Genomic DNA, 15027 nt, shown 5'->3' with positions numbered 1-15027 from the left:
TTAATTGGTCTGGGGCAGTTCATAGGACTTTATCTGCAATGCATGTGAGAGTCATAAGGAGGTATAAAGAAGGTTTATAATGCCCTTTGCCTTGACTTTTTGAAGGGGTTAGAAAGAAAGAAAGAATGAGCTGATGTGCTCATTAAAAAGAAGAATATCTGAATAAGTGAAAGGCTGTTTATTCAAGCAGAAAGCACTGAATGAAAAAGCTAGATCACTGTTAACAACATACCATTGCATTAGTGTCTGTAAAGTTTTCTGGTGGAAATGGCTGAGATTCATTCAACTTTATTAACATCTGCAGAGCAATAACGGGGTCATGGGTCAGCCGATGTCTTCCTTATTCACACCTCAGCTAGAGAGAGCTTCCTGTCAAACCTTGACTGTAAGAATAACCCACCATACCTTAGCTATTCATATTTTTAATGTAATTAATCAATATTTTAACAATATTACATAGAAAAATGTAATTTAAGCGATTTTTATTTCCAGTGGCTGGTCATGTGGTTTCTTTATGCTCAGCTGGAGGCTTTCTAAGGCCCTGGTTTATCAGTTATGCATAGACGTCTTCCTTCTTAGGTTATAATTGTGTGAAATACACTCAAATATCGCGACATATATATCATTTTCTTTCCTTCGTTGGGTCACCAGACCCTTTCCTCTGACTCCTCAAGACTCCCTACTGTCCTGCAGGACACTGCCTCCAGGTTTCCATGGATACAGTCACATGATACCCTTTTATTCAGTCAATGCATGTATCATGGCAGCAAGGGAAAAAATGGTTCTCATGTACAAATGTTGGTCAACGTTTAATAAAGCTATCAAGTGTCTTTTTAAAGACATATTGGTTGAATTGCTGTCAAAAATGTGTATGATATATTACTGTTTATTTTTATTTATTTAGCCATACAGAACCAGTATAATTATTTTATTTCATGGGATAGTTTGCACATTACGTTTTTAAGTGACAAAAATGTTACGCTAAGGTTTTGATCCAATGCAAATGATGATGACAAAGCGCTTTGATGTTGCTGTGGGTTGTTTCTTAGTCTGAGGTACCGAGGACTGTTTGTGAAGTATATTTGAAGAGCGACTGGATCAAAACAGCACGTTGGTCTGCAGGTTGCGTTTTCGATTTGAGTTGGCGTGCAATACGCGCAGAAAGACACCCATGTGAGCAGATACCATGCCTTCTGTCTCTGCTCTCCTATTGGCTGCTCTCATCTAATGTTTTATTAATCAAGTAGGGGCGTGGCTTTGTAGTTGTATTGCGTAAAAGCTGGATACATTTTTAGGCGTTAAGGAAGGCGAATTTAAACAGCACACAACAACTTTGATACTACACGTTACTCCGATGTTCTTAAATTTCGCCATTAATCGTGAATTGTCGAATGCAAGCGAAGATTTACAACGGGGCATGTCCGTGTTTTAAAAAATGTATACGTGGGCGGGGTTACGTTGAAGGGGCGGGGTCGAACTGTCTGTACAATGGCTCGATATGTCGACTGAACACCGTAACCCGCCATCTTGTCGTGACTCCTCTTCGTGCGTGGAAGAGTGATTTCAAAGGGGGATCCAGTCACGTATTTTCTTTAATTTTATTATTTTTAATAGGTGTGAAGGTCGGATCCCTCACAGAAGATTTGAATCCGGCTAGTTAGTGTTTTTTAATTAGTTTCAGCCATTGATTGTGGAACCGACAATACAACGAACAGAGATGAGCATCGAGACGCTGTTAGAGGCGGCGAAGTTTTTGGAATTGCAAGCCCAGCAACAACAGAAAACACGTGGTAAGAAAATGAAAGATCATGGGACAGTGGGGACGCAAACCTACACAAATGGCAGAGGGGGACTTGCCAAAACGAACCAGTGTTGTTCTGTAATGTCGTGTCTTGTTAATTTGATAAAGCTATTTGTTTCGTGGGATGTCATAACCTGCGTGATATTAGGATATTTGGCGGAAAGTGGCATGAAATATTATAAACGTTCAGTCAATGATAACACGACACGTGCTTTCTTTACGCTTTTTTTTCAAGGTGTATCAATCCATTACTATTCGAAGTGACAGCCATGCACGAAAATGCACGTTACTTAGATTTCCTTTGACGGCCGGGAAAGTTCGTGACCTTACTTTTAAATGCAATGCAGGGGGCTTCGGTGCCTGTTTAGGAAAACATACCTGCTTGCTTGAAAGGGCGGTGGCTTCGTGCTCAAATGCCAGTTGCGCTGTATTACCTAACGCATTGCCGGATTATCGCAAGCCCTCACATCTGCATTCTAAAAGCATATAACGCTATATTTAACGTTGTTAAACGAAGTGGTGCACGATTGATCTATTTTGGATAATCTGATTATTGTTTTTCCCTCCCGCGCTCCATGCGTCGACGACTGGCGCTTTCTCAAGCATTTCAATGATGTGTCCGATTTAACCACGCCCCCAGTGATGTGTCTGTCTCGATCACGCCTTCTTACAGGATCCGCGCGAACCAACCCCTCCCCCTTTTTCCATGTGCGCGCCAGGCAACCAGAGGGAAAGTAGGACAGTAACCCACTGCTTTCTTTTCTGAAATTGTAGTTATATAACACACTTTACAAATGTAAAAAATCGTTTTGCACTAGTGCATGGAAAGAATGACATACTTTAGAAGAACATTATTCACGAGCTCATTTATAGGCTTTTTGTATCTCACAACATTATAGAACAGAAGTAGTCAGTCGTTTTACTACATATTTCAATAAATGATGCCAATGTTCGCAAGCGGTTTCATTTTATTTTCCTTTTTTGCTGACATTGTGGCCCAGCATGTGACTCTGACCCTGTAAAAGCATTTAGTGCACTGCACTCCGGCGCATAGTCTTTTTCCATGAGCAGCATACTTTATATGGTAGTATCCTAAAATATTTAGATTTGCCTTGATTTTCTCCATCTTTATTGGCGGCAATAAGTGCATTCTAGATTCATTGTAATGTTTTATTAAACTGCTGTTAAGCTAGTCCTGACACTAAAAGAGGTAGTTGTGGCTTAATGGTAAGAGTCGGACTCGTGGCCAGAAGGTTGCCGGTTCGATTCTCAGGGCCGGTGGGTAACGACTGAGATGCCCTTGCTCTGGAGTGAAAGCTGCCCACTGCTCCGGGTGTATGTGTGTTCATGACTCTGGATGGGTTAAAGGCAGAGGTCACATTTCGGGAATGGGTCACCCTATCTGACAAATAGGTAACTTTCACTAAAAGGAATGGGTATCTTTAAAGAGATTGTACATTTCAGTCACGGTCCGCCTTCTCGTGTATTTTGGTAATTGGTTGTTGATTCCAACAGTAACTACACATCTACCCCCCACTGCATCTGGTCTAAACATCAGTAGGATGCTTGCGTTGGTCTCGCATGTGGGAGACCGGTTGTGGGGGTTGATTTCTGTATTGCTATTAAGTTTAAGTCGGTGAAGGGCCAAGCACTTAAACCCCCCCCCATTGCTTGACACACATGTGAATCTTAAAAGTCCCATTATCCGCTGTGTGTGCATGATTTGCCGGCTACTGTTCTAGTGAGATTCATGCCATCCCACAAACATACAAACACACGCTCATATGTTTCTCACTACACGTTTTACTAGGTCACCATACACACGTGCGTTCTTTATTACTTCTTTGTATTAAGAGGATTATCATTAGTTTAATTACTGTTTTGATTTTTTTATGACACCGCAGATGATATGAGGAAGCAATTTGATTAAGATATTTGTACTACTCCCTTACATTTGAAAAAGATTGCAGTAGTATCTCTTCTTGAGGGTTAAACGGATAGTTCACCTTCAAAATGAAAATTACACGCCCTCTTGACATTTCAAACCTTTATGACTTTCTACGCAGAACACTGAAGAAAATAGTAATGTTGTTAAAAGCCCCCCATTCACTTGCCCCCTTTAAGATGAAATGCACACTGTCAAAATACCAAAAAGCAGCACTTTTTGGATTGTTTTGTCTACTAAGCATTTCCAGGATATGTTAGCTGATGTTTAAATGCACTAAATATCTCAATTTAACATTTAGAAATACTTGTGAATACACTGTACATGATGTGGTCGGAGCAGGGTTTATCCCCAACTGTTAACCAGTATCACAAATTTGTCTGTAAGCACAAAACGGTCCTTCAAAGGAAATCAGTGTGAGGTAGATACAATTTCTGTTTTGCAGCAAGCTGGGCCATTGAGATACATTGATCTGTTGCAGGATTAAGAGCCATAAAATGTCCCAGTTTAACCCTTTCACGGATGGTTAAACAAAAATGCATTATGTCCCTTTAGTCAAAATTTTTGAAAAATGTCTGAGGAAAAAAACAGAAAAATTGTTTGTCAAAATTTAAACATGAAGGGTTAAATGGGATCTCATATTCTCGAGGTCAAAGGTTACACTACTGCCCCAACATGTAATTCTCTCTCTTACATCTCATTTTCTCTTTTTACTTAACAGAAGAAAATGAGCTTCAGGAAAAGCGCCGTCGTGAACAGGAGGCTGAGAAACGCAGAGTCGAAGTGAACTCTTATACTCACCCTGTACGAATTAACCACATGACTCGGGTGGAGGAATCCGGTCCAGAGCATCGCCATATAACCGCACCGGCCCCGCCTCCTCCCCCCACTGTGCCCATCACTGTCATACCCATCCCAGTGGTATCCTCCACTCCCACTGCGCTCCCTACAGCTATCAGCCCCTCGACAGCACCCCACCTGACTCCTCCCAAAAACGATGTTCACTCTCTACCAAAGCAGCAGGTGCTTCATCAGCACCCCCTCATCTCGTCTCAGGTGAAAGCCGAGCCCATTTCACTATTTCTGTCCAACGGCACCAAACCACACCCACCCCAGCAGCTCCAGCCTTACCCAGGCTCCATCATCACAACTACCCAGCATGCACTTCTCCCCCAGCCTGGACTTCCTTTGACCCAACCCAGCCCTGGGGCCAGAGGCAGCCCACCCGATGACCACCGTATTATAGATGGGAAGAAAAGACCTGGAGGGTGAGTCAGGAAGCGGTGGTATATGACCGTGTGAACTACTGAGTAAACGTTTACTTTTATAACTGGTTTATGGCTGTGTGTTTGAGTTCGGGGTTTGGAAATTGAGTGTAAAAGACAGGAAAGTAAAAGACCTTGTGACCTGTGTTTACAGGGCAGGAACAAGAGAAGTACACAACAAACTTGAAAAGAACAGGTAAGGTGATCTTTTTGTCCCTGGTCACCTTGTTTGTATTTTCTCTGTGGGAACAAATTCACGTGTAATATTGTGGTCATCTATACGTTTAGTAAAAATAAAATAGCTGGTAGGTACACTACAGGTGAAAACTTGATTTCTCATTATCTTGAAAATGGTTTAATCTCAAGGTTGGATAGCCGCGGAAAAAAAGACCATTCAAAATTATTTAAAATGTTTCTGAATTTACTATTTTTAAGTATGTGTTTAGGTATTTTTGTTTGATTCTGTGACCTACTAACAATTTCTTCTAAATTCTAAATAAAAATATTGTTTCTATTTGCAGAAAATGAAAACTGGGGAAACAGGTCAAAATAAAAGAAAATATGCTTTGTGTCTTTTGAAATCTCAAATAAGAAAAGTTCAGACACTGGACTGGAATGACCACAAAACATGTAAAAATGCTGATTAAATAAAAAAAATAGGAATGGTCTCTTATTTTGTCCCACTGCTGTATGTTTCAATGTTTGAAATGACCTCTGTAGAAAAAAATCACTGTGAAAACATATTAATTTCTTTATAAAAAAATATTTGACATGGATAGAAATTCCTTCAGTACTTTTTGAAAAGCTTCCCAGGTTGAGACCTCAAGAAGCTGAAAGACACAACGCCAAGTGTACAATTTTAGGCAAAGAGTGACAACTTTGAAGATGCTAAAACATAACATTATTTACATTTATTTGAGGTACTTTTGTGTCGCGACACAATTCCCAGTTACAACTATTCCATGGTTTTGATGGGTTTTTACTATTATTCTAAAATGTAGAAAAATCTAAATAAAGAATGAGTGAGTGATACTAAACTTTTGACCAGTAGTATTTTTAATCTGTTCTTAAAAATGTGGATGGATCATTTTGGAAATACACGTGTATACCGAATGTTTTTCTTTTTTTCCAGACGGGCTCATTTAAAGGAGTGTTTCGAGACCCTTAAGAAGAATATCCCTAATGTTGATGAAAAGAAGACCTCTAATCTGAGCGTTTTAAGAAGTGCACTAAGATACATTCAGGTAAGAAAAACGTGTGTTAATAACTGTATGTAGCTATACAATGGGCAGGATGTTGATTTGTCATTCATTAAAAAAAATTATCTAGATTTTTGCAATAGTTGAGCTTTAACATTTTATTAGCGGCGTTTTTTTTTTTTAAATCATGAATGTGAGGATGGGATTTTGAAGATGAGTAATGCATTTGATTTGAGATTATAAACCACACTCTTATTAAAACAAACATACATCCGTGCCCCTTTCACACACATGCAGGCCGAGGAGCAGACCCTTCATAAGAAAAATCAAAGTATTCGATTCAGCTGATTTGCGAGACGCTAGGAGAACTGGAGAAACAGAACTCGTGTCACGGGATCGCTTCCCCCTCCTTCTTCCGTTCCCCCTCCTGTGATTTAAGCAGCTTGTTTCTAGTATCTGTTTAAATTCACTAGAGCAGCCCAGCCTACATCATTATCTCTCTTTTCCTCTTTCTGGTGTCTGTTGCTCAACCCGGCTTACGGTGTATTTATTTAAAGCACACGTCCTGTCAGAAACAGCGTTGGCTTCTCCAGAGAGTTGTGAGTGTACTGGGAGTTGCAGATTCTGATTTAATCAGAATTGAAAATGCAATTCTATATTGCGTTTGTTTGTGTTCTCCGGAAAACCATGTTTGCGATGAGAACGTAGATATACATACATAAATAAATTTTTTATTAAAACCATCAAAAACACAGTGGCAGAATATTTTACCACAAAATAAACGCCTTTAAAGGCTTAACAAAGTTTACAATGAATTTGTGAATCTTTCAAAATGAACTGTTTTTTAAATGATTCATCCCAATTAAAATGGTTGACTTGTAAAAAAAATTGTTACTGAAAAGATACGCGACTGAAAAATTGCTTGTCACATTGTTGTCATTGTTGACATTAACATCAACCTTCTAGTTTGACGGGTTCGTGGAAAACTTTTGTAGTTTCCTTTGAATTCATGTTGAATAATTGTCGTATTTGAGCTGTTTCCTCTCTCTCTTTTTGTTGTGTTGTGTTCCTGCTAAAAGACTTGCGTTTGTGTTTGTAGGTCACGGGGCGTCTTTTAATATTGTGTTTGTATGTGTTTTGCGCCAGAGGCCGCAGGGGCACAGCATGTGTCCAGGTTCACCGGGCCATGGGCGGAGGCAGGAACACGTGCTTCACTTCCACGCGTTTGCCTCTGCATGCGCTCCGGCCCACGGCCCCTCCCACTTTCCCCTCGCCAACCAATTAGCTTTTCCAGGGACACAATAAGAGGATTGTTTGATGAGATTACTTTTCGTTTTATTTATCTTTATGGCGCCCGATTTACCTGTGACATCACCGCTGTTGCGTGCCCTGTCAGTCCCAAGTGAGTTGATAGATAAGTGTATTGATTTGTTATTGTGACGTTTAATTGAAAGAAAGATTGACAGATTATGTATCAAGGCTCATCTGTTTACTCATACATTGAGAAAATAAAAGCTCTGTTTCGATAAAAGCTAGTTTGCTTATCAAGGAAACAGACGAACTCATTGCACCATAGTACATTGCTTTGAACATTGTACTGCTAAAAAAACAGTCTCCGGAGTTTCCCTGCAGTACTGGCTGTGTCATTTCTTCTAGTCAAAGCTCCTCCTCCATTCCTCCCCCTGCGCTTGTTTGCTTCTACACTCCTCTCTCTCTCTCCGCTCGCTCGCTCGACGTGTTCCCTGCCACATGAGTAGCGAGCACATGGCTTCACAGAGCCGCGTGACGTCACCTCCCGTGACGGCCCCCTCCTGGCTCAGTGCCCCACTGCTGTTCCTACCAGAGCATGGCCGACTCGTAATAGAGCGGAATCTTGGCTAAACCACATCCTCAAAACTTGCATTAGCTGTTGAACTTTTTTAGGAAGTTTTATTTGATTTTGTGTTTTTCTCGCTCTGGCTTATGTACTGTTAAACCAGCTGATAGTGTTGTGACACAGGTGTTATTTTAATGGTGAATTCCAGACTAGTGGATTGTTCGTACCTAGGTAGTTTTTGGTGGAGTGCAGAAACAAGATGATATTTTGGATCTTTACTTTAGTCCAAGTGTTAAACAAAATCTATTGTTTGTTCAGTGTTTCTTTGACATTAACATCAGCCCTGATGTGCCATTATCACCTAGGATGTGATAGATCATATCACCAGGATTTTAAAACCCGAGTCACGTGACACTCCTGATTCATTTCCTGTCTTTGTGCAGTGATGTGTGTCAGCAGTAAAGAAAGGGTCAGTTGGTCATCATACTCCTCCGAGAACAGTGTCTTGTCTTTTTACGTAGGATCACATGCTTCCTGCATTGTAGTGGTTTGGATATAAATATATATACATCATGCCCATACATTGTCGAAGCAGCTCTTTTCTAGACATTGTAAATTTAGGTATTATTTATGTTTCAGTTTTAATCTGGGTCTCCACCACAAGTCTGTACCAAGTTGTGGAAAGGGTTTCGTTTATGTCTTGTCTTGTTTAGGACACAACATTAGCCAGGACTGCCGCTATTGTCCCCTTTTTAAAAAATATGTTTATTGTCAATCCAGCACCTCAGAGATGACGTATTTTTGTAGGCTAACCCATAAGTAAGCGCTATGCTGGTTCCCTTGACCGAAAGCCCATAGTCTTGTTCGACTTGACCCATACTAGCCTGCCTCCGACTGGTGAGATCTGCTGGTTGCAAGTGGGGGAGGAGTAAAAAGACAGCAGTCAGGTCGGACACTTCATGCTTCCTGTAGGGAGCTGAACCCACACCAGACCACAGGATATTATTTTCTTTATCACTGAAGAAGTGAATATGATAGAAATACGTATGTTTTTGTATTAAGATCAGTATAATAAACATAAAATGTGATATAAAAATCTAATTTGTGTCAGTATAATCATAACCGAATGTGTCATATATATACACGTGGACATTCTGGCCAATGAGAATAACGTGTGACGCCATCAAGGCTTTCGCAGCTGATTTTGAGCATCTACAGCTCCTGACCTAGGTGTCTGGTCTTGTTTCCGCTTGCGGTACTTTAATGGCACATGTCATCGTAAAGTGTCTGCAGCGCCGTTCAAAATCGGACAATGCGTTGCTGTTGTCAGGTGGCTGCAGATTCTTGCGGCGCCACATGAAGTCGAACAAGCCTAACACCGTGTCTTCAGCAGCATGACCGCATTTGTTACTTTTGAAGTCTAAATACAATCGGCAGAAGTAAAAAGCTAACATGATGCTATAAACAGATTACACTTAAGGTCACTCGAAATCAATGTCACCTCCAACAAACTTTTTCAAACTTTATACAAAATTTGTTCCCTGGTAAGAAAAGTACTCTGTGAATGAATCCGCATCTATGTATTAAGATATTTGTGCCCATGTTGCATTATTTGTGAGCTTTATATGTGCGATGACGTCCCCGGAATCTTTTGGGCAACCGCCGTTTTTAAGTCACAATAAGGCTTTAAAAAATCACAAGCGGTTACTTGTGTGCTTTGTCGAAGAATAGAAAAACATGAAAATGTTTCGAGGTTTTGTTTACCACAGACCATATTTCGGGCGATTTACCAAAAAGAAAACGATAGACTTTGGAGCGATGGAACCTGAAGTCCTAAAAAGCTAACTCGCTTAAAGGTTTTCTCTGAGCCTCTCTATTTTCCTATAATCTTTTTTAAACATTTCAGTTGACAAAAATAATAATGCGCCTACATCTCTAGTAGAGACATGCAAGCCGCCTAAAAACTTGAGTCGCCAAGATTGACAGTTAAAACGAAATGCATGTTGTTGGTTGAGCTATCTCTTTGCTCATACTGACGCTGCAAACCAGAGACCCAGCCAGGCTTGAATGGACAGTTACCGAGTCACGGGATATCCTTCACAGCAGGCTTGTTTATGAGCAAGAGCATGGGTGCAACGTGGCCGACTATCTCTCTCTCTCTCTCTCTCACTCTCTGTTCTCCAGAACGGCCCTTCCCCATCTGCATTGAATATGATATTGTCTAGTTTTTATGGTAACGCTTTACAAGGTTGTATTTGTTAACAATTAGTTAATGCATTAGCTAACAATAACAGTGATCAATCATTCCACTGCTCATTGTTAGTTCATGTTCGTTTACAACCTCACAATAAAGCGTTACCAATTGCATTTCTCATACACATCCAATTCTCAAGTTACATCCTATTCATACTTTTCATGTAGCCTTACAATGATGACACACTTGCACACTTTTACGTGGGTATAGTCATGGGCGGGGCTTAAATAAAGATGACAAACTGAGGGTAAACATCATGTGCTTGGCTTGTGAGACATGGACTACAGAGACTCATTAGAAGTGTCTTAACTCGGCTCTTAAGGCCACTGCACATTGCATCCGAAATTTCCGCACATCAAAAAATAAATACAACCTCACTTTGTGTCGATCACATTTACACACTGCCTCCGATATTTTCGTCCGTCCTATGATTCGTTTGGAGCGATTTAGATTTTCAGTGTTTTCCACATCCGTAGCAAGCGGTTTGAGCTAGGCGTTCTTACAATTCACAGACACCAAACAAACCAGCGGCAAATATGAAAAAAAGCGTACGAAAATTAATGTATGTGCAAAGACCTTTATAAATATATATAATATCTAAATATTTTTTTTATTAAATATTGTTTTTATTACATATGTTATTAAATATGTTAATGTGTGTCACGTATTATGATTTTTACATAATATTAAATCAATCATGATTCAAACAAGCTAACTTTAACAATACATGGACAAATCAAATAAACAATACATATCAATAAAAAAAGTCGACTGTTCACTGCAGACCGGGTCCTCATCCTCATCCACATCCCTTTGCTCCTCAAAGCTGCTTTAGGCTATAGCAGGAGACGGAGGGATGGAGGCTCTGCTCTGCTCAACGGGAGTTCACTGGGTTTGGGTGTCTGTGGAGCAGCCCAGGCTGTGTGTGTGTGTGACTAATAGTGGTAGGCACGCACAGCTGTGGGCTGGAGCTGATCCTGGTACAGCACACAGAGCAGAAGAGCTGTCAACAGGTCCCATCAGTGGTGGGGGTTGGGTCGGCGAGGGGCTGGTGCAGACAACCAGAAAGGAATGCGCCTGCCCCCCAAGGAAAGGAGGGCTCACTTGTGGAAAAAGAGACAAGAGATGGCTTTTTTGTAACTGTCTTTAACATGCAGACAAAAGGAAACTCTTTCATTAATATTTGGGGTTAGATATAGATGTGGGTACACACACAAATATATAAAGGGGTACTCCGTCAAACAGGCTTTTATACTACTGCCCAATGCAGGCTACACACGGTCGCACTCAGTTGCACGTGCTCCGTTACTGTGGCAACAGTGACGTTTCTTTGACTGTTGCCTTGGCGACGGTAGTATTTCCCAGCATTTCATTTGTTGAGACAAAGGCACTGACACCTCAGAGAGGAAGCAGGGCTCTCTCAGCCTTCTATAGGAAGTGCCTTGTATCGATTGGTTCCTTGAGCTGTCGTATCCACAAGGACACGAGATGCAGACGGCTGACCTTATCGAACCCAACCTGCACTTCCTCCTTAATCTTCACACACCTGCACCCATATCGAATGACCACCCTGGATCTGCATTCTACGCTGTTATTATTTCTGCAGAGCCAGCGCATGTGACATGGTGTGGGAAAATGAGGGATTTTAAGATTGAATTATTCAATGTTAATTGTAACACTTATTCTTATTAGAGTATGCTGAAAATGTGATAATGGCAGTATTAAAGTACTCGGATATTAATCTGCAATCTTAGTTGATTTTATATTGATTAGTTAACTTACAGCTGCAGAAAAAAGACCAGTTTCATTTCAAATCAGCATTTTTAGATGTATTGTGGTCATTCCAGTCCAGTGTTTGTTGAATTTCAACAAAATCAGGAGTCATCGGTCGGCAATGTGAAAGACTGACAGCACGAAAAGAAACATGAAAACTGATAAAAACCTATGACAAAAAAATCATTTTGAAATATTACGGTTGTATTGCTTAAACGTGAATATGAACTTGTTTTCTTTGCATTATTTGAGGTCTGTAAAAATACAGAGCATCTTAACTGTTATTTTGACCTGTTTCTCCAGTTTTATTTTCGGCAAATAGAAACAATATTTTGATTTTAAAACTGGTAGAAATATTGTTTTCTAACTATATTTATACTGAAAGTATTATTGAAATTATTATTTCAATTATGTATTTTAAAAGGACATTTGAAAGAAAGTTATTAAAGAAAAAGTCGCCTCAGTATGTTCCATGGACAAAAGCCAAATGTTGAGGCTATCACACAAATATATATGCCACAATTTTACAATTAGATTTCACCCACAAGGTTCCCTGGGTATATTTTAAATAATGTTATAGATAGTTAGAAATTACAGAGAGCTTTAGGAAATATCTCCCATGCCCGTGGACATGTTGGTGTTTTTTGCTGCTCATCAGAACATTTATGTGTTTCATCTCTTGCTGTAGACTCTAAAGAGGAAGGAGAAGGACTACGAGCATGAGATGGAGCGTTTGGCACGGGAGAAAATCGCTCTGCAACAGAGATTGGCCGAGTTGAAGAATGAACTGAGTCAGCGATTGGACGTTATTGAGATTGATCGTGTTCTCCGACAGACTGTCCAACCTGATGATGACCAGGCCTCTACCTCCACCGCCTCAGGTAGTACTACAAACATCTACCAAGTGCCTTGTTTGCTGTTCAGCTCATAGCTCAGTTGAGCATAATGTTTAATTTTAACTAAAGTAATTTATAGCAAATGCATAATTCAGCTTTTTCTCTCCACAGAAGGTGAAGACAACATTGATGAAGACATTGAAGACGAGAGCTTGTCAGCTACGCCCAATGCCTTACCCAAAGTGCCTCCTGCGCCTCATCCAGAGTTTAAAAAGTCCTGGCCTGCTTCTTCTCTCATAACACAGCATGTTTCTATTCCACAGATGCTATGTACGACTTTACCCCCCGTTCCCTCGGCTCAGCTGTCCCCTGTTGCCTCCCCAATCACAGCTCCAGTTATGTCCCCGACACCAGCACAGGCTCCCAACGGCCCCGCCTTCGTTTCAGCCATCCAGCAGTCGCATGCATTGGTGGCACCGCAGACCCTTACTCCAGCCCACACGCGCATAATGACGGCGTCCAGCCTCCAACCCACCGTCATCGCTCACGCCGGATCGGCAACACACGCCTCCGTCATCCAGACCATCAACCATGTCATCCAGTCGGGCTCAAAGCATGTGGCCCATATTGCCCCCTCCAGTTCCGTACAGCTGGCTTCCGGACCTCAATCTATCAGCCACATCACGGTACACCCGGTGGCCCAACTTCCTACAATCTACCCTCAGCCTGTTGCGGTCACGCAGTCGACGGTCATGGGCCACATCGCACACACGTTCTCTCACGGCCAGTTGAATGGCATGTCTGCCGCCAGCACGCAGGCCACCATGGTTGGCAAGCAGACGGCGATAGGTACTCAGGTGGTCACCCATCACCCTCACTTAGTCGGACAGACCGTCCTTAACCCGGTCACCATGGTGACCATGCCCTCCTTCCCAGTCAGCTCGCTAAAGCTGGCCTGAAGCGATACTGATGCCTGGATTTAATAGACACAGACTGGTCAAAATGTTATGCCCCGCCCCAATGATGCATTGCAATCAAAATGAAATATTGCGCTACAGTACATTCCAAATGACAAGAAAGTATTAAAAAAAAAAAACTTTATAAAGACTCAAAGCAAAAGAGAGAAATTTATTGAATGTCTATTGCTATATAATGAAATATAATTAAAGAAAAAAAAGAGAATTTCTATCTTTATGTGCAGGTTAAGGCGGAGTTTGATGTTTGGTGTGCTCATGTGCTACTCGGTGTATGTCATGATGGAAATGCGATGGTCTGATCAGTTGAAATCGACTATCGGTCTGACTGTTACTAAAGGTTTGATACCTCACACTTTTAACACCTCATAGACTTTTCAGGTAAACCGGAATACTTTGAGCGCTTTTTCCACCATCACGCTGAACCGTTCTAAGCAAAGTCTGAAACGGTTAAAGTTATGTTTTCACATGAGCCTGGTTCGACACTGCACGATTACAAACTGTTTTCGGCTCTGAATTGTCGGCACGGTTGTCTAACCGTCCTGAATCGTGCTAATGAATGCTCGAAAAAGGCATTATAGCTCAGTCTCTTGTGTTTCCAAGGCAGCCTGTGATTCGTTTGTGTTTACATTTTTTAAAATCCCAGTGGAAAATTAAACCATTTACGTACTGGCTGGCATGGATCGGCACGGAGTGGAACTATTCAGCAACGAGAACGATTCGGCGCTATGATAGAAAAGCGCTCTAAGTTGAAGGTGTCCCGATGAGAAGGAAGCCAGGGTCCTCACCAGTGCCCGGACTTAAATCTCAACCATAACCTCCTTAAGTCCCTACAGTTCTGTCTTAAAGGAACAGTTCACCCAGAAATGAAAATTTGCCTTTTACTGTCAAAACATGTACGCTAAATATTTGTAAATCTTCTCTATATCCACCACTGATGCATATAACATCCAAACTACTGCACATTTAAGAGCAACAACAAAGATGAAGATTTTCATTTCGCTCAGTTCTTTTACAATGTATTGTAGCTTTAGAAGACTGCACACTACATTTATTTTCATTTTATGAATTTGGACGAGAGACACTTTTATCCAAAGCGGTGCTAATGCAATGCTCTCCCAATTGAGCTACAGGAATGTTGAACTGTCATTGTATAGAGAAAAT

The 15027-nt window shown here is 41.0% G+C and overlaps 1 protein-coding gene across 1 annotated transcript; it reads left to right on the top strand.

Annotated features, from left to right (window-relative positions):
* Positions 1-1267: 1267 nt before the first annotated feature.
* Positions 1268-14054, top strand: mnta (MAX network transcriptional repressor a). Its single transcript, XM_079481587.1, has 6 exons — positions 1268-1790; positions 4468-5014; positions 5166-5207; positions 6144-6255; positions 12742-12934; positions 13061-14054. The coding sequence occupies exons 1-6, from the start codon at positions 1718-1720 to the stop codon at positions 13846-13848; spliced, it is 1755 nt and encodes a 584-aa protein (XP_079337713.1). The 5' UTR covers positions 1268-1717; the 3' UTR covers positions 13849-14054.
* Positions 14055-15027: the final 973 nt, after the last annotated feature.

This window comes from Barbatula barbatula (genome assembly GCF_947034865.1).
Source record: "Barbatula barbatula genome assembly, chromosome: 19".
NCBI classification, from domain to species: Eukaryota; Metazoa; Chordata; class Actinopteri; order Cypriniformes; family Nemacheilidae; genus Barbatula; species Barbatula barbatula.
Note: the sequence above shows the minus strand (reverse complement) of the source record. Positions and strands in the feature narration are given on the sequence as shown.